The following is a 19,048-nucleotide window of genomic DNA, read 5'->3' as shown; positions in this document are numbered from 1 at the left end:
AATAAGTTTTGAGATCTCAACATACAAGATGCAAAACAATATGAATGCATCCTATGAAATCTTGTTAACTTTGTACTATCTCTACAGTTTAAAAAAGTGATTACTCACAGAATGACGTGATTTAGAAACAAAAGACCATCTGTCTCAAACAGATGACATCTTTGTCACCTTATCAGTACTGAAAATAGAAAAACTAGTTTATCAGTAACCAGTTTGTAGGAAAATATGCTTCAAAGAAGAGTGAATGAACAGTGCATCTGTTCTTTACATTGAAGAAACTCCTTTGTCTCTGTGCTTCTCTAAAAACTCTGCAGCCTTCTGTCCTCCCATGTATGGTACAGAGCCAGAATGTTGTGGTGAGCTAAGCTCATCAGCAGCTCTGAACTTGTCACATGATGGGCCATAGGGAGATCTATGCTTTTTTTCCTCTATAAGGTGAGACCAGGATTTTGAGAAAGCCTGTCTGCAACAGCCATATCCATGTGGAACATGTGGAAAACAGGGGGAATTGGCTAGAGGTAATAAAGCTGAAGGACACATATAGCAAGGCCAAAGGTAAGATTATCTCCTTGTGCAGGGAGAAGATGCACTCCTGTGTTAGGTAGTAGTTATTACAGGTTGAGCCATGCGTCACCACATCTTTGATAAGAAATTGGGTCAGTGACCATTATCATACACTGATGGAGATGAAAGTGTCAATATTGGCGCTTTCAACTTTATGTGGATAAGGCTGGGAGTTGTCCCACTCCTCTCATATCAGCCATTAGCAGCATATAGGAGAGCAGGGCGCACCTGGTCAGGCAAAGGAGACATCTTATGCAGTTCAACAAGTTCAAGATGCAACTTGAAAGCCAGTAATGTAGACAGACCTTACCCTCTGCTGCTCTATGGAAAGACCAGGAGACACATGCCTTTTCTATGTAGGATTCAGCTGAGAGTGAGAGGGCTTGGGGTGACTTCATCCAGGCCATGGATGAGATTTACTGAAGGAATGGCAAACAGACAGGCCAGGGTGTAGTGGCATTGTTATGAAGAACATTTGATGTTGTCTGCACGCATAGGAAAACCTGAGACAGAGTAAGATGGTGGCATTGCATATCCATGGTGCTGTATGCTAAACCCGCATCACTGCAAGGACTTGACAGGGTCTCCTTCTGTAGTTGACCTATCCTGGATTCAGGTGCCTCCATGAATCCTCCAGTCTAGGAAGCAGCCTCAGGCTGTTAAGAGGCTTTCAAGTATCAGTGCTATTTGACTAGACAATCCAGGGAGAAGATGGGACAGCCAGCATCTGCAACATTTCTAATGGTGGCATCCTCAGCGTTATGAGATCAGGGGAAGGGGATATGCCAGGACATCGTAGCAGCTGAGTGATGCCCATACCCCACCACTCTTAAATTGTGATATTGGACTTTTTAAAAAACAAGAATGTAGACTGGCATGTCCCCCATTTAGAATTACAGTACTATAGAGATGTGCGCACAGTAACTTTCCCACAGGGTTGCCCACAGCTCCAGGTTAACTTTAGAATCCTGGTGGATCCTAAGCCCAGCCACAAAGGCAGATCACAGCCCTGAAGGCTTCTGCAACACCCCCATACCCAGAGTAATTCCTGTTCCCCAGCACCTTCAGCGGGGACCAGGCAGTGTGAGGCGTTTTTTTAGTTGAATGTGGCTAATCTCTGCACCTACCCCGAGGTCAGTGGGTAGATGTGGCACAGGTGGAGGTTCCCAGGGCAGCTGGTCAGGAGCCTGATGGGACATTTAGGCTAAGTATGGTCTCTGCTTGTACTTAGTCTGAGTGTACTTTGAGAGATTTCAGGTGTTCCAGGGAACACAGAAGATAAAACTGTGTCTTGGTGTCTGCTAAGTGTCTGCCTAGGTTGAGCTGGCTTCAGGAAGAAGGGCTAACCTTTATGAGATATTTTATCTTGTGGTTTTTTTTAGTCTACTTTTTAAGTGTGGCTTGGGATTCAGGGCATAGTCCTTGGCAACAACCTCTCTATGCAAGTCAGGTGGAAGTGAAGAAAGCAGATGACAGATGAGAAGTGTGTGGACAGAAGTCTCTACACAAACCTTGGATTTAGAGGCTTTGTAGGACAGCTGCATGCTTTACTGTATGTTATGTAGACTGACCTTTCCTCTTGCCGAGGCCGAAGGGCTGTGGCTCACTACAAAACTGAAGAAAACCTAAGCAGGTGCAGTGTGATAATGACTTTCAAAGGGATGCCTTATGGAATGTAATGAAGCTGTGTCAGGGGAAGTTCAGATTAGACATTAGGAAAAGGTTCTTCACTGAGAGGGTGGTCAATCACTGGAACAGGCTCCCCAGGGAAGCGGTCACGGCACCAAGCCTGTCAGAGTGCAAGGAGCATCTAGACAACGCTCTTAGTCATAAGGTTTAGTTTTAGGTAGTCCTGCGAGAAGCAGGGAGCTGGACTCGATCCTTATGGGTCCCTTCCAACTCAAGATATTTTATGATTCTGAGTGACACACCACATGTAAAATGTGGTCAAATATCATACATGTGCCTTGTACCGTGGATGTATATGGGACATTCAGCATGGAGTATCTCTGCAGTTGCAGTCACTGGCAGGGTGGGTATAACTTGAATCTAATGTGTGGCTTAAAGGACCTAAAATTAGGAAGGTGAAAATATTTTAAAGAGTTGGATGAATCACAGCCTATTCCTTGTTCTATCTTCCTCCCTTTGAGACAGTATTAAGTCTCTGGAGTCCTCCATTCAAATACTTAGATATATTCAAATGTTTAAAGTCACTAGAGATGGCTTTTGCTTTTATATGGGGGCCAGAGGTCTATATATCACCCCAGGGGTTGAGGATGCTGTGGTATTTTTGTTACTTGGAGGCATAATTACTGTAATGTAACATCTACTTGAGACAGGAAGTTGAACTCTCAAGAACAAATTAGCTGATTTCACATTACTGGCATGATTTTACTTAAACAGCCTGCTAGTTCTGAGTCCAGTTTCTGAAAATAAGTATTGTTTTATGTTATAAAATAATCTGTTCTCATTATGTCAGCATTTTCTGATAGACCACTGGTGCGATGGATGAGTGCTATATGTTCTGTGCATCAAATACTGATCATCGGAGCTCTACTCAAGAGTGTAGTCTTTAGTGGGATAACGGTATAAAATTCTCCTGGTCAGGAGATCTGACTTGGCAGTGGCAGTGGCCCTTTTGGCCTTCCAGCCTTTGATGCTAGCGATGAGCTTATACAGCAAAGAGAAAGCTTAGCATGCCAATCTGCAGATATTATAAAAGAGCATTTTAGATATGACTGTTGCATGAAGAAATAGCTGCTGAAATTTATTTGCAATGTCCTTGAACAACATTGAATTCTCCCGGTTAGGTGGTGCCTGTGGAGCAAACCTATTCATTTTGCTAATGAGACAGAGGAGGAAGATAAAGATTTAAAAAATGCCTGGCATCGTATTTTATTAGTCACCCAATATAATTATTGACAGGGATCGAGGATGTTAAGTTCCAGAAAAGGACTACTTATTATCTTAGCACTTCTGAGATGCATTAAACACATTTGAATTTAATTAGAAAGGAGTATCCATGATTTAAGAATAAATCTTGCCCCTATTAATTTTAGAAATTAAGATGATTTATTTCCTTTAAAATTTCTAGCATTTTGGATAAAAGTCCTTCATAAAAGGTGCACGGCTTAGTTTCAAAGACTAAATTTATACAATGTGATTTTGTCAACCAGACTGAAAAATGGTTGTAGTTTAATACTGGATAGATTTTTGAAATGTCTTCTTTATGGTATTTAACAGGACAGTCATCATAGTCATGATGAGTCAGATACTGAATTTAAGAAAGAAAAAGAAAATTATTTAACTTATACTAAAGATGGGTTTTTTTTTTTATTGTTTAAGGATTTAGCAGTGCAGCCCATCTTCTCCAAAAATTGTAAAATTTCATTTCTCAAAAATATGTCACTAACAAAAAATAATGTGAGGATAGTTTAGAATGAACACAGATGGTCCAGCAGACTATTTTTTTTTTAAAGGACAATGAGTACAGCCCTGTTAAGTAGTCAGGAACGGATCATATGGGTGGATATTTGCATTTTCATCATTTATAATACAGCTAATGCATAGTCACACGTTTTAGAATCAATAGTAAATTGGCAGACTAAGATGTCTAATGAAAGATGTGGAATGGCCCACAAATCAAAGGAGATTATTCAAAAAGGGCAAAGAAACAATGAAAGGTAAACAATCAGCAAAACTCGCAGGGAAAGCACAGACACAGTGATGGGTGAGATTCTATAGCCTGTGCAGCAGGTTGAGTAGATGTAATGCTTCCGTGCTATGTATGTAACAAACCAAAGTGGAGCAGGGGCTGGAGTCATTTTAAATGGTACCGTGTGAGCACTTCAAGAGTGGGAACTAAACAGATTGAAGAGAAAGCACAGGAGCGTGGAAAGCATCTGTTCTGTAAGAACAGAAAAAATATTTGTAACACTTTGGTTTCAGAGACATATTGGTGCTATTATTCAGCCAGTGATAAAACAACATTAGAGCTTCTAATGGTTATTTGCTAACACAAAAAATACTGGCTTTGGTCTCAAACAACTCTTTTGGATCCTGTTATGATGTTGCCATGGAACCAACCCATGATATTGGCAAGCACATATTCCATATGGGCAAACATAACACTCACAACCAGTAAAATAAGTATTATATGTACTTAGTAAGTTGGGAAGTTCCCAAAGATGAGAAAAACTATAAGAAAAATTGATTTGGATAAAAAAAAAACAGGGATGGAAATTATTGTTTTTTTTTTTTAAAAGGATGTATTTATTCTGGTTGACAAATCACTGCTAATACTATGGGCAGATGACACAAAAAAGTTGGCAAATACTGGAAATAACAGAGTAGTAAATTACAAAGATGAGCTAATCATACTGAGCAATCTGAAATGTTTGGGAAGCAGAAAACAAGAAGAGGCTTGAATTCAGTCAAATGTCCATCATGGATGCACCAGGAACAAGGAATCGAGGTCCTATCTACAGAACCAGGGCTGTATCTGGAGAACAATGATTCAGAATAGAAATTATGGACAGCTGCTGGTTGATATGAGCGAAGTTCAGAGGTAGCCACTGTTTTCTACCTCAAGGAAACAATTGCTATAGCATTTGGATTAAAACATCCCTAAAGCTGGCTTTACTATATATAAGCAAATAAGTGGATAAGGCAACGCAAACCAAAGATAAAGAGCCATTAATCTTACTTCAGGTCTGCCACAAGGAAGCCTTTTACCTACAGCCAGACTTGTGACAGCAGGAAGACAGGAGCAGACACAAGTTTCTTCAATAGCACATCCCATTTGCTTCTGGGAAATAATAATGTTTTCGCCTCTGAAGCTGTATCCTGTTTTCCTCTGTAATGACTAAAATGGGGTCTGTAATAGCATAAACTAAGGAGGTGATTTAACATCTGCTCATAGAATTGCTGAAATCGAGCCTAGAATACTGCTTTCTGTTCTTTTGCCTGTGTTTTAATAAGTATGTTAGAAGTTTGGAGTGAATTCAGGGAAGAAAGAAAAAAAAAAACCTGAGTTCATGGTTGAGAAAAATCTTTAAAGAGTAAATTTACTTAGAGTAAATCTTTTTAACTGACTGAAAAGGAGATTTTGAGGTGAATTGTTATTAGCAGGAAATAACGAGTATTAAAGTTCTTGGCTGTAGCTGGGAAAGACAGAACAAGAACCACAGTTAGAAGCTGAAGGCATTAAAATTCTAATCAGAAGGAAGGCATGATTTTTAATAGAGATGGTAATTAAATATTGTATACACCATAAAGAGAAGTAGTGAGCTTTCACTCTTTTGATCCATCTGCTCTAGCTGAACACCTCTCAGAGACTGAATGAAACACTAACTTCTGGGCTCAAAACAGACATAGAGTGGTGAAAGTGAGGGGCTCTTTTGTTGTGGTTTTTGTTGTTTGGTTTATTTTTGATTCTTCAACTCTGTAACAATATTGACCCTGGCAGGGGAAGAATCAGACAAATCAGCCATGGATAGACAGCATGGAGCAGACATCCCAGGGCTTGCTCATATCGGTGTACCAGGTGAACTCTTAAGTTTTATATGCAGCCACATATCCTTGAATATTTCCTTTTACCTCATTCCTAACAAAGTTTAAGCTGCGATGTGCTGGGTTTTTTATTGTTGTTTTGTTGTTTGTTTTGTTTTGTGGAGTTTTTAAAATCCACGCAGTGGGGCATGAAAGACACAGTAAAGGTGAACGGAAGCAAAATGAGCTTTCGTTCACTTCGTGCTGCCTAGATATGGAACTGAAAATGTTCTAGCTTTGTGACATGACTTATGCTTCCTTTGCCTAACAACACTGAACTCCTGCAGAGTTTATGCCTCTGACTATAAACTCTGCAGAGGTCTTCTGACTCTAGGTTCCTGTCAGTGAAGCAAACCTATGGACTGGAAGGGGTTTTATTCATCACTTAATCTAGTTCCTTGGTTATCGAAAGCAATCTCACTAAACTTTTTATAAATGGACCAAGCTCTAAGTTAAAAGTAACGGAGATATTTTACTCAGATATTCTTTTCAAAAGCTTGTTCAAAACTGTATGACTTTGATGATGCATTTTTTCCTTCTATTTTTAGAGGTATAGATTTATCAATATATTGATGACTATATATATAAAATCCAGCATGGACCTATGAGTCTATACTGAACTAGTTTATATTAAATTTTTGTGCCAACATTCCTCTGGGGACTCCTCTCAGGGGGAGGGGGTTCCCCGCCAGACCCTGCAGCTCACCCACTTCCTGGCCCCACTGTGGCCTCAGAGCAGCGCGGGTGCCTCCTCATCCATCCATCCATCCATCCTTCCCTGCCCCAGAACACCCTCGGGCTCTGCCCGTCCCAAACATACACAGAGCCCCCACTTTCGGGTAAAAAAACCCTCCCCTAACCTCATGCCCCGCACCTTTATCACCCTAGCGCACCCCTCTGGCCCCGCCCACACTGACCACGCCCATTTCCAGCCAAACTCCCACGCCTTTTAGCCACGCCCTGCACATCGGCTCGCCCTCCCGTCGCTTACAGGTAAACTCCGCCCCTTGCCGCTCCCCCGCCCGGGGGCGCTTTGGCCACGCCTCCTACCCGTTAGCCCCGCCTCTCCCCGGCGGGTGGGGGTGGGGCCGTGGTGTGCGCGGCGGCGCTGCGTGGTGACGCAGCAGGAGGGGTCTAGGCGGTGCTGCCGGCTCTTCCTCCTCCTCCTCCTCCTCCTCCTCCTCCGCGCCCGGCCCGAGGGTGACAGAGCGGCGGAGCCAGCCGCGAGCGCCGCCGCCGGGGCCCCTCAGCTGCCGCCGGGGCCCGGGGGAGCAGCCGGCGCTGCCGCTGGCCATGGTGGCCCGCCTGCCGCCGAGGGGGCAGGAGCAGGCGCGGCGGCGGCGGCCGCCATTGCGCGCGGGGGCCGCGGGACTATGAAGGATGGACGCGGACGAGGTGACGATCCGCGAGCAGAACTTCCACAGCCAAGTGCGGGAGTACACGGTAGGCGACACCGCCCTCCCGCCACTGAGCCCTCCCCGGCTGCGCGGTGCCCCCTCCCGCCTTCCCCCCTGACCTGTCATTGCGGTGCCCGGAGGCCGCGCTGCCGCGGGACCCCCCCGCTCCCCCCCCGCCTCAGCCCCCCTTGTCGGGCAGCCGTGGGGGTCTCCCGCTCTTTTCCGTTGCCCGCCCTTCGCTGCTTTGCCCTTTGCCCCTCGCCTGTCCCGTGTGGGCATGGCGGGGCGGCCGTCTCCCCTTCGGGGCCCGTGTGAGGGCCGGCGGGTGGGGATCCCAACTCCTGCCCCGTTGTGGGCCTTCCTCTCCCCGTGCCTTCAGCGAAAGGGGGAAATGCCGTGTGTGGGTGCAGGACACAGGTGTGCTTCTGAGGGTACTCCTGTGCGCTGTGCTGTGCGTTCAACACCCCGGGCTTCGAGTGCAGCTGTGTTGCTGCGAGGTATCCTTGGGATTCCATGTTATCTCTTGCGATACCAAGACCCTCCTGTCTTTTACTGCACAGTTTACAACGGATATGTGTAATCCTCATATTTTCCTGAACCTCTCATGTAATTCTCAGTGCTGCTGCATGCCCCGTGCTCTCTGAGCAGAGCAATACAGTGGCGTGCCTGCACCGTCCCATCTTCCTCAACCTTCTATAGTCAAGCGCAATGCTACATCTTCCGTGCAGATGGAGAGAGAGCTGTTGCAGTTTCCTCTCTGACTCTCTCTTAATTGTTTTTCAGGGCTATTAAAAGCCAAGAGAGGTGTTTTGATGGAGCTTGTCTCTCTTCTGCTTCAGTTCAAGGAAGGAAGCGTGTGCTGCACGTAGGAGACGTGCAGTGTTGTCTTCTGTGCACATGCTGTCCTAACTCAGCTGGGTAACTGCATTCTCTTTGCAGTTACTGCTGTCTTGATTTCTTGAATAAAAAATGATTTCATAATTTAGCTTTAAATATTTTTCAGCTGTATTGGGAGACAAATATCACTGTTAGCTGGTTTATGTAGGCCTATGGCTAAATTACTTGATAAAAGAGACTGCCTGGATCCCAAGTGTGTTTCTTTCCTATATTTTAAGAATCTTAAAGACCTTCTTTGTTTTGTTGGAGGGTTATATTTCTGGGGTATTTTTTTTTCTGAAGAGCACACAGCAAGTCTGTATGAAGAGAACTGTTACTTAAGGAGATTTCCCAGACCATTGCTTTTCTGTGAGGGGATGTAGCCTATGTCATCAGAGCCATGACCAGTAGAGGGATGTGAAAAGGAAAAGACTTTTTTGTAAAGAAGTCTTTAAGCATTGTCTTAATCTCCTTTGTGCTACAAAAACACAGGTGTATGCTCCAAGCATGCATCTCTTCCACATTCTAGCATCTGTTTTTCTCCTAGTGTCCATTTTCCCATTTGTATTTCTTCATGTGCTAATTATCTCCTGCTTATATCCACGAGAGTCTTATTCTGATACATTATATGCTACGTATTGTGCTTTTGTATCTAGCGGGATGCAGAAGTTTTGTGTGCAGCCTTTCCAGCTACTGTTACAAATAGAGAAAGTCTATTAAATTCTTAAAGAACCAGGTAATCTATACTACCACTACTTCTCTAAAGCTTTTTTGGTCCCTCTAGAGCAATTCCTGTTGGAGTAGTCATGTAAGAAATCATATAAGACATCAAGAACTGGTATTTTAGAGGTGCAGTGTTGCTTTCTTTGGACACTGCAGGCATAATATTCAGTGAGTGACTTCTTGCTCTTGAAACTGTGCTTTGATCTTTAATACTGATGACAAGCCATCTATGTTATCGTTTAATCAGTGGGGATAATAATAACAATTTTACCTTTTAAATAGTGTATTTGTACAGTTGTGATCTTGTCTTTAGTTTATGTTGGAAGACGACAGGGTTTTATGAGTGCATAAACTGCTGCCATCCACAGCTGAGAACACAGCCTTCTCGTGGCTCTCACATGGGTGCAGAAGCATACTGCAAGTGTGATTACACTTGTGGTTAGTTTAAGCATAATGAAGTACACAGAGTTTGTTGTTTACATGTACCATTATGTTAACATCCCTTCCTAATCATATATCATCCCAGCCCTTGCTGGTCTTGAAGTTACATGGAGAATATAATTTCTTAACATATGCAAATAGACAGTTGTTGTGTGGGTAGTGGGTATAATCATCAGCCCCTTAGCTGGAGGAGGGAGCATATTCCACTTTTTGACACATGCACAAGACTTTTATTCCAGCTGCAGGTGGGCTGTGGCCTGTGGAGCAGTTAACAGCAGGATTTGATGTTTTTTGTGTAGTATTACAGTGGAGGAAACCTCTATGTCCATGTTCATAGAAATAAGTCAAATTTATGGGATCTAGTAGTATCTTACTGTCTTTGGAGACCTAGTTGTGCAGCACAATTTTACTGGTAGCTAAAATGATCTGCTAATGAGAGAAGAGAAATCCAAGTAAGTTGACGTGGTTGAAAAGAAAACCCTTTTCATTTTTCTTTTATGAATTTCCTTCATTCTCTTTGAATACATAGAGAATTTCTAGATTGTGCTTCCTGATGGAGTCCTAAGGGCACGCTAAGCTTAACTTCAGTGTAATGCTTCATTTCTGTTTCATCTATTCTTGGAACTGGCAAGCTAAAAACTTTTCCATAAAGTTGTGTTATGTAACAAAAATCAAAAGCTTGTTTTCCTTCTGCTGATGGTTCCTGTCTCTTTCTGTAGGTGCCAACTTAGGCTAATTCCACCTTTAAAAGAAAAATGTTTCTGACACATGTTTATAGAATGAGCAAGGGTGGTAAAAGTTTACTTCTTTAAAACAAATCCTTCATCTACTTTTGAGGTGACCGTCTCTGGGATTTAATGCTTAATTTAACTCAGGCCTAGTCCCTCTTGACCTCATTTGGAGTGTCTATATGGTATCTGATTTTTTTTCAAGAGAATGGCTGTTTGCAAGAAAATAATCTGCCTTCTTTTTACTTTGTGAGAATAATCTTTTATTAACAGGAGGTTAACTCCCAGTCCAGTTTCGTCATGACTCTTCAAATGTGAATCTGCTATGCCGAGGATCTGTTGTTTGGAATAGTTATTGAAAACACCCAGACTCTTTCAGACTTGTACTAACTTTAAAATTCACATTCAGGAAAGTAAATGTGGAGATTGAGAGCTGACCCAGTGAAAAAGAAATGGCACAGCTGTGAGTTTGCTCTAAGTCAAGGAGAGCCTTGACTTTGGTAAAGCTGGAGTCATATTCAGTTCTACCTAAAAGGGACATCTTTCTGAAAAGCAACTTTAGTTGGTTACAAAATAAAGTAACCAACTGTGTTCTTTACTTGATTAGCATTCATGTGAAAGAGTTGTAAAGGTCAGACAATGTTCTGGTCTGATACTATCTGTTATTTTTGTACACTTAATTAGTTTGCCTTTCTTGGTCTTTTAGATTCACTTATAATTTGCTGAGGTCTTACACATCCGTGGAAGATATTTAAGCTTTTAGGGAACTGCTTTTCCCTTGTGTCCTGTTACTGTATCTGTTTATACAATGTAATTATGAAGTGTTCAGTTTCCTGCTGGTATTGTTGTGAACTGTTTATTTCCAGAACAAATAAAATAAGTGCAATGGCTCAGTCTTTTTGTGTTGCTCTGCATTTACTTTTTAGAATATTCTTAGACTACATTTTTCCAGTTTGTGTCTTCTGTTCTGCAATATTAGTTTGTATTTTTAACATCAAAAAGTAGATCTAATTTTTTTTCCCATTTACAAAATGTAGGATTTTGCGTTTGTAAAAATATACACAAACACTTGGTTATGAAGTTTCCTTGGCTAAATAAATACACTGTGCTTGTGTTTGTAGTGTGGGGAAAATTGCGGAAGAAAACAATTTGGTGCCCATAGAATTATTAGTTAGAAAACTTAAGAACAAACATAATATAATTAAGTCATTTCCAAATCTACTATGTATGTCATGAAAAAAGTCAGTCCTAGTAGAATAAGTTAAAATACAAAAGTGCTGTTATTGCTGTAATTGCTTCATGCAGGTCCAGGCAGATGTTGAAGCTGGTATAATATGTAGTTTCATGATTAATGTCAGATGCTTCAATTTCAAAGACTAAATGTTTTCAGGGGTGTAGGCTTCAGATGCCAGATATTCAGAGCAACTCAGTTTCTGTATTTCTTAATGCAATTCCTTCAACAAGAAGGCTTTTTTTAAAAAAAAAAAATCCCACTTTTAAATTTATTTTAACTTCAGCTATATTAAAGTTTTTTGTTGGGATTTTGTGTGGGTGTTTTTTTTTTTATGTTACAGGTGATTCGATTGTTATTTAGTGTGTGTGTGTATATGGCGGGGGGAAAAATCTCAATCTAAAAATAATTTCCAGCAGTTTAGAAAGGCCCTTTTAGGTATTTGCAGCTGTGTCATGTTTTTGATTTTTATTTTTTTTTTTTTTTTTTGTTTGTAACTTCACACTAATACCACTGGCTTTGTTTTCTTCTCTGGTTTCTTTGTGTACTGTTTGTCCTCTCGTACTATTTTGGGATAGAGAGGTGTTCAGGATTCTTCTGTATGGACCACTGCCGTGTAGTTACTGCTGGCATTTGACCTCTGTAGGGCTGTAAAATGGGAAAGCTCATTTGAGCACTGTATTCCTGTTGGTAGTGTGTTCTTGTTCCTGACCAGTTCTGTTTCCTCAAATTTATGCCCCAGACAAAAATTGTGGTCTTCACTGACCCTTTTTTTTATGCCAGAAGTGATGGTATTCTGATAGTGGGCCGGGAAGAAAATGCTGACTAGAAGCATGGGTGATTGTTCTTAAGAACAAACTGATTACAAATGCATAAACGTTCAAGCAAAAACATTTCAGTAAGTTTATTTTTTATTCAATTAAAATGATGCTTTTCAATTTTTTCTATCCATGCTCTGAAAATTTGGGGAGTGATTCATACAGTAAGTCATTTAAGATATCTCAAAAATAACTTTGCCTGGATTTCTTAGTATTGCTGCTTTAAAAAAAATGTTGTGGAAAAGAATTGTAACTGAATAAAGGAGTATTTGTGGTAGTTCCATGAGATGTAAGGCTGAAAGATTGGTGCACACTTAGCATAATTACATATATAAAATGTTGGCATCATTCTGTCATGTTAAAATATACCTTTACTTATAAACATGGGTGCTGTACTGAACTTTAAGAAGTGATGATTCATCTTCTGGCTGCTGGTCCTGAGGATCAGCACTGGTGGATCCATCTGGAATCAATAGGCATCTTCAGATACTTGGTGTAGACAAGTGGGTAGAGAGATGCTTATTCCCTTTTGGAGAGCTCCACTTTTTCGGTTTACGTAAAATAAGCATGAAAGGTTGAAGTGTAAGAAGTTGCTGTTAGTTACAGTTCAGAATAATTCCTTTCGAATACTGGTGTGTATCCTTGTGGTAGCAGTTGAACAGAAGTGCAACACATTTCATGGAAAGTACAGACTTCTGTTTAAGAAAATTTAGATTAGAGTGTAAAATAGATTTGAGAAAAATCTAATGAAAAGTTAAAGGACTGACAACAAACACACAATTACTGATTACAAGACCGCAGACAAGAATATCCATTTTGGATTTTGCTTTAATAGCTGGTCATGTAGCAGAGGGACTGGATAAGATGGCAGGAAGTAACTGGGAGATCGTAGGGTTGTAATGAATGTCTCAATCTTTGCTGTGTTGTGAGGATGCTGAGTGTGATTGAACTTATAAGCCCAAGACCCTTTGTAATGAAGTGTTTTCAGAGATGTTGAGGGGTGGGTGACGAGGAGAGCAGAGCAGCAGAGAGATGGTGGTAATATCAGAGTGTAGAGAGTCTGAAGCATGTGGCCAATGAAGTTATGATAAGAAAGTGAGAGTTAATTCTAGTGACATAGATGGGAGTTTGGGCTAGGGAAAACTATGTAAAGAAAACATTTCGTTCAGTATATGTGTACTGCTTTTATTCGAAGGTTATATAAGTTTGTTGTTTTTTTTCTCTTAAAAACCTACAATGTTTTCTCCTTTCCTGTTTTTCACCTTTCGTTCACCTATTTCGTTTGGGATTTATCCTCGTTTAGGAGGGCAGTGATAATTCTTGTTAAGAAAGTCTGAACTTCGGCAGTACTCTCTACTCTCTCCATGCCCTGCCTCTTACCTCGAAAACCACTGAAGCTTTCCTGTAAACACGTACTGTCAAATGACTGGGGACACTGACTTAATGCTAACATTCATGTGCAAGGATTTGCATAACTTAAAACACAGGAACAGGAGAAACTTTCAAAGTAATGATTGTAGTTTGTTTTTATGCATATAATAATTAAAAGCCTTGGTTGTTGCATCACTCTAAAAGGTAAGCATACAGCTAGGCAGAGGTGACCTGGAATAAATGACTGATGAAATCTCCTTATTAGTCATTCACGTGACAAGTGAAATTGCTTGATGCTTTCAGCAGCTTGGATCTGTTGATCTTTGGGGCCCAATTTGCTCTCAAGAAGATGGTGACAAAAGTCACATTAATGTTTCATCAGCTTAGTGTTGAATATGTATTGTAGTGTTGCTGAGCTGCTTCCCACACAGAGGTTTCTAGTTTCTTGATTACCTGAATGTATTAAATGTATTAATGTTTCTAACTACCGTCAACGTGGTTCCAAGAAAGACCCCAGTGCTTTGTACTGTTTTGATATATGAGCACTTTGATAATAATTTGGCTTTGAAAATCTTGATTAACTGGAAAATGTTATTCTAGAGAACTTTGTTTCAGTTCCTCTATTTCCATATCATTCGTGTTCTCCACAGCAAATAGTCTGTGTGTAGATGACATGTGAGTCTGTGTATGGCCAAGTTTAATATACAGAGGATAGAAGCAGTGTATGTGTGATATCCTCCTCCCTTTGCCTTCTTGGCTTTATAGTGGTGTGGTTATCCGTGTTAGGCTCCATGATTGTCATCGAAATGTGGAGCTTCACAGTTTGACTTTTGATTGTAAGTGCCTGTTTATGCCTTGAGTATCCCGTTTTTCATTACCTAGTTGTACTTTCAATTTTTAACTTACTTAGCTGATGGGAAGAATTGGTGCTGATGAATTGTATTGAATTTGATGGTAGCAACATGTCTAAAATATTTCTTGAGTTTGAGTGTGATAACTTACGTCTAGTAGAGAGTCTGCATTGTTGGTGAGAGTGATAAAAACATATAAGTATTGCAATTTAAATGTTTTTGTTTTGGGAGCGGAGGTGAAAAAAAGATGTGCTACTTAAAAATTCTACAGTATGTATGTGTGAGAAGGCAAGGAAGAGGATTTCTATGAATTGGGAGGAGAAAATTAATTAGCTCTGTCTTCTAAGATGCATCTTGCCCTGGAAATTAATATCAGCCAAAGAAAGTGTCTTAGCACAAATGAATTGCTTACCAAGTTTGTATTAATGAGACTTTAAAGTTTATTTTTTTTCAGAAAGAATTTTTTGATGGAATGATTATGAAGTCATGACGGTCGTCATAGCCTGGTTATAGAATGTTGAATAATACCTTCATTCAGTGTTGGAATGTTAGCGTGATCTAGCTTGGTGCTGTTGTTGTTAATTCTAGAGAGTATTTTTAAATTTTGCCCTAATGCTGAAAAATATTATTGAATCCGATTTTAATGGCATTGCTGTAGCCCATACAGGTCAAATAAAAATGACTTGCAGTCCCTTTTGAAGGGTTTGGAGCGTATTACTGGGTACAGAATACAGTACCCTGGAAAAGATATCTTGGACTTATTATTGAGGGTTGTAGAGGTGCCATAATTTTTTTTTTTCCTCCTTTACTGAGCAACATAAATACATTGCCATTAAGTATATAAAACGGAATGTAAAAGCTAACAAATTCATATATTGATTTGACTTCCTTCATTAGTTTGAGGTGGGGCTCTGCTGCTGGTGAAGCTAATGTGAAGGTAGTTTTAAGTGAATGACTTCTGAAAACTACCTTCTGAAGGGTTGTAGAGGCTGGGTTTTTTGTCTTCAGCTGGGCGGTATTTCTAGCACGTGGAATGTGGTTTTGGATTTTTTTCTACTTTCTGTTAAATCCTGGAATTTTTTTCCTAGATGAGCCAGTCTAGGCACTCAGCATCTGAAACACCTAGGATTTCTTCATGACTTAGGAACCAACGAAAAAGAGTGAGTCAAGCTCTTGCACGTGTCTGAAGCCAGGGAGGAGTCCTGAGAGGAGACCATATATGGGGTGAAAATCATAGGTGTGGAGGGTTGTGTTAATGAGTAAAACTAACCTGTAGTCATAAGGCATATTTGACATTTTCTCATAAGCTTGAACTTAGTGTGTCGTGCTAAGTCTATAAGGCTGGCTGGGTTCGAGTTAACTTAATCTGATTACAGAGTGCAGAGCTTTTAAGAATAAATAGTTAGTACCTCATTTTGAGAAAAATAAGATGTCCAAAGCAACTGATACTATGAATGCCAAGGTCAAACTTGGAGCAGAGCTAAAAATTTTAGTTTTCTTCAGTGTACGTGGTTTGTTATAGGTAACTTACTGTTGACACATCGAAAACAGGTGGAACACCTTGCTTGCTTTTTAGCTGTCAATGGGATAATGGAGTTACTGGAAATAGACCGAGGAGAACTGTTTGTCTCCACCTGTATTTTCTTGCTGTTTATTTCTACATCCTTTCCACGAGTCAACAAAAAGTAGTTGCCAAGTGGGACAGTAGGAGGAAGCTTTTTAGTTGATATGTGGTATTTTGATACACATTGAAATACTTTAGCAGCATGAGAGCAGTAAGAGGTAGGTGTATAATGCTATGTTTAGTTGTTTTCTATTATAGAAATTAAAACCCAGAAGTACATTACTACTTTTCTGTAGGTAAGAATCACAGTCAAGCAAAACACTGACAGTTCCATTTTCAACTCTTAAACATGTTCTTAGACTTCTACAGGATCATGTTACTCAGGGACACCATGGGTCCTTCTCTTTTCTCTGTGCTGTTTTTTCTGTTTAGGGAACAAACTTTATATAAAGCAACAGCAAGAAGTGTAGATATTCTTCGTTCTGTCTGTAGCTTTTTTTTTTTTTTTGCATATCCTTTGCGTAGAAATGCTGGTGGGTATAAGAGCAGTGACTTTTTTTCTTTTAATACTGATACAGCCACTACTTTATTTTAAAGTTATTTCCTTCCTTCCCTTATTCCTTTTTTGGAGCTTCTTTATCTTTAATTTCATACATAGCATAGTACAATGCTGTTCACTTCTAGTCCACTTTGCTCCTCCAGATTTACTCTCCTTATTCTAAACGCTAGTATGCAGTCCAGTGGGAGGAAATGATCACTTGTCCACTTTGATGCTTCTCAACTGGAAATCTTGAGCCTGTGTTTCATGCCTGGAAATGTGTAATATCAAAGGACATTTCTTTCTGCAGTTCTGTGATGTTTTCCTACTGCTAAAAGATGTCATTCTGTAAGTGTTCAGCTTTTTCATAGTAGGAGAATATCCCTGACACAGTCCTACAGGGGCTTGTGCTTACACTAGTACTTTTAAACACATTAATAAATGATCTGGAGAAGGGTATGAGTTATGAGGTGACAGAGTTTCTAATGGTGCTAATGTATTTAGGGTAGTAGAAAAGAAGGCTGACTGGACTTCAGCCTCCTGCTCAGAGCAGGGTCAGCTGTATGATAGGACTAGGTTACTTAGGGCTTGAAAACCCTTAAAGATCATCTACACAGACAAATTAATGTCAGCTGATCTTTAGTAACTGCCAGTGGGATAAATACAATGGAATTTGATTTAGTTCAGACCTTAATTGCCTGTGTTTAATGCTAGACTCTTCAGTGCCAGCCCCTTAGATGCACATAGTTGTGAACTGAAAGGCATGCAGTTTATGTCCAGCTCCGTTCTCAGAGGAGCTGAGAGCTGTCTGATGCAGAGCCAAAAGTATGACTTGGATCATACTTGCGTGACAAATCCAAAAGCATGATGTTATGGAAGAGTTGGATACAAGATACCTAAGAATGTAGTGCAGTGCGTCTCCAGAAGTAGCTTCTCTTGGTGTGTCTAGCGTGTGATCTAAGCAAGAGCATAAAGCACTTCCTTTCTCAAATGAAGATGAACCACTCCAGGGTAAGACGGGTTTATTTTCCTTGTCTTGCCAGAGGCTGTATTCAGTCCACGCTGAGAGATGTGAGTTGTATCCTTGAGGTTTGAATACTTCTTAATGTGCCACCTGTTAAAATGGAGCCCCTAGATGTATAGCGTAGAATTCACGCATTTTATTGTCTCTTTCTGAGTGGTATGGAGGAGGGAACACAAAAAAAAGACGGTAAAAATCATTAAGAATTACTTTGCTTGACTGTTTGACTATAACCATATAAAATTCTCAGACTCCTCTTACTTTCCTTTGTATTTGGTGCAGCTGATCAAACACGGACTGAATGTATTTCCCCTACAATGTGAGAACCATAGCTGGGTTTGAAGTAGCTTCCTAGGAGCATTCTAACTATGGCAACAGATCCAGGACTACTTTGCCCCTCCATAAAGTTGGAATGACTGTAAGAAAATAAAATTAAAAATTGAAAGCTGTTATTTATTGTTAGTTTTGGGTTTTGTTTTTTTTTTTTTTTGGTATGTTCACATGATCCAGGAATGCTGGAAATCCTTATTCATCACTGCTGGGTACATTCTCTGCGCAGTGTCTTCACGGTTTCCTCAGGTCAGATCTGGAAGAGCTTAATGTGAGCTCCAGTGAAAAATTCTTTGCAGAGACTTTGGAGTTATGTGGAATACAACTTGTCCCAGATATGCTGCATTTGCAGCGTCCTTAACTTTTGTCAGCTTTTACAGGACAGTAGAGAGGAATGATAGCATAAAACACTGCTTTTTGGCTGAACATATAGCTTGAAGTATGATTTGGATTTAACATTGTATTCCAATGTTGGCTTGTATATATTCTTGTCATGCGTAATAGTTTTCTGAAAAAAAGATAGGTTTTAAAGAATGTAGATTCTTCCTTCTCTGGACATATAAATGTAACTTTCTGTATGGTGTACTTTTTTTTTTTTTTAAATAGTGGCCTGTTTCAGTATGACGTGACTACAGTATGATGCTGTAGTGTACGTGACAATAGGTGTTGTGTTTGACGGGGAAAAAAATGTTACTATTCAGTTTCCTCAGGTATGAGTATTAAGAGCAGTCTTGCTCATGTTAGATAAAAATGAAGTAAAATATTCTGTTTAGCACACAGCTGTTCTTCAGGAGGTATGGTCAATACAAAGGAGAGTTAGAATGTGATGCAGAAAGGACTTGATTACCACAAAATAATAGATGTAGTATGAAATTAGGGTGTGGTTTTTAAAAGGGAGAAAAAAAAAAGACATGGTGATGAACCCTAAAATCAAGTTTCTACTGTACGTTGAGAGCTGCTCTGCTGGAAACAACTGGGGAGGACAGTGTGGCTGGATTCGGTGGTTGGAGGATAATGCTAAGTTACTAGCGTGATTCTCAGGTGA

At 40.4% G+C, this 19,048-nt stretch overlaps 1 protein-coding gene across 7 annotated transcripts in view; it reads left to right on the top strand.

Annotated features, from left to right (window-relative positions):
- Nucleotides 1-7,289: 7,289 nt before the first annotated feature.
- LMBR1 (limb development membrane protein 1) overlaps nucleotides 7,290-19,048 on the top strand; it is a 68,852-nt gene continuing 57,093 nt past the window's right edge. For 4 of the 7 annotated variants that reach the window (XM_086741855.1, XM_086741853.1, XM_086741854.1 and 1 more), the window contains exon 1: nucleotides 7,290-7,557. In XM_086741855.1, the coding sequence (XP_086597981.1) occupies nucleotides 7,495-7,557 (63 nt within the window). In that variant the 5' untranslated portion in view covers nucleotides 7,290-7,494. Of the gene's footprint in view, nucleotides 7,558-8,294; nucleotides 8,430-19,048 lie in introns of those variants that run through there. The other 3 variants (XM_086741858.1, XM_086741857.1, XM_086741862.1) reach the window with 3 other exon arrangements.

Source organism: Chlamydotis macqueenii, chromosome 2 (assembly GCF_036417535.1).
Source record: "Chlamydotis macqueenii isolate bChlMac1 chromosome 2, bChlMac1.mat, whole genome shotgun sequence".
Lineage (NCBI taxonomy): Eukaryota > Metazoa > Chordata > Aves > Otidiformes > Otididae > Chlamydotis > Chlamydotis macqueenii.
The sequence above is the reverse complement of the archived record's forward strand: the minus strand, read 5'-3'. Positions and strand labels throughout refer to the sequence as shown.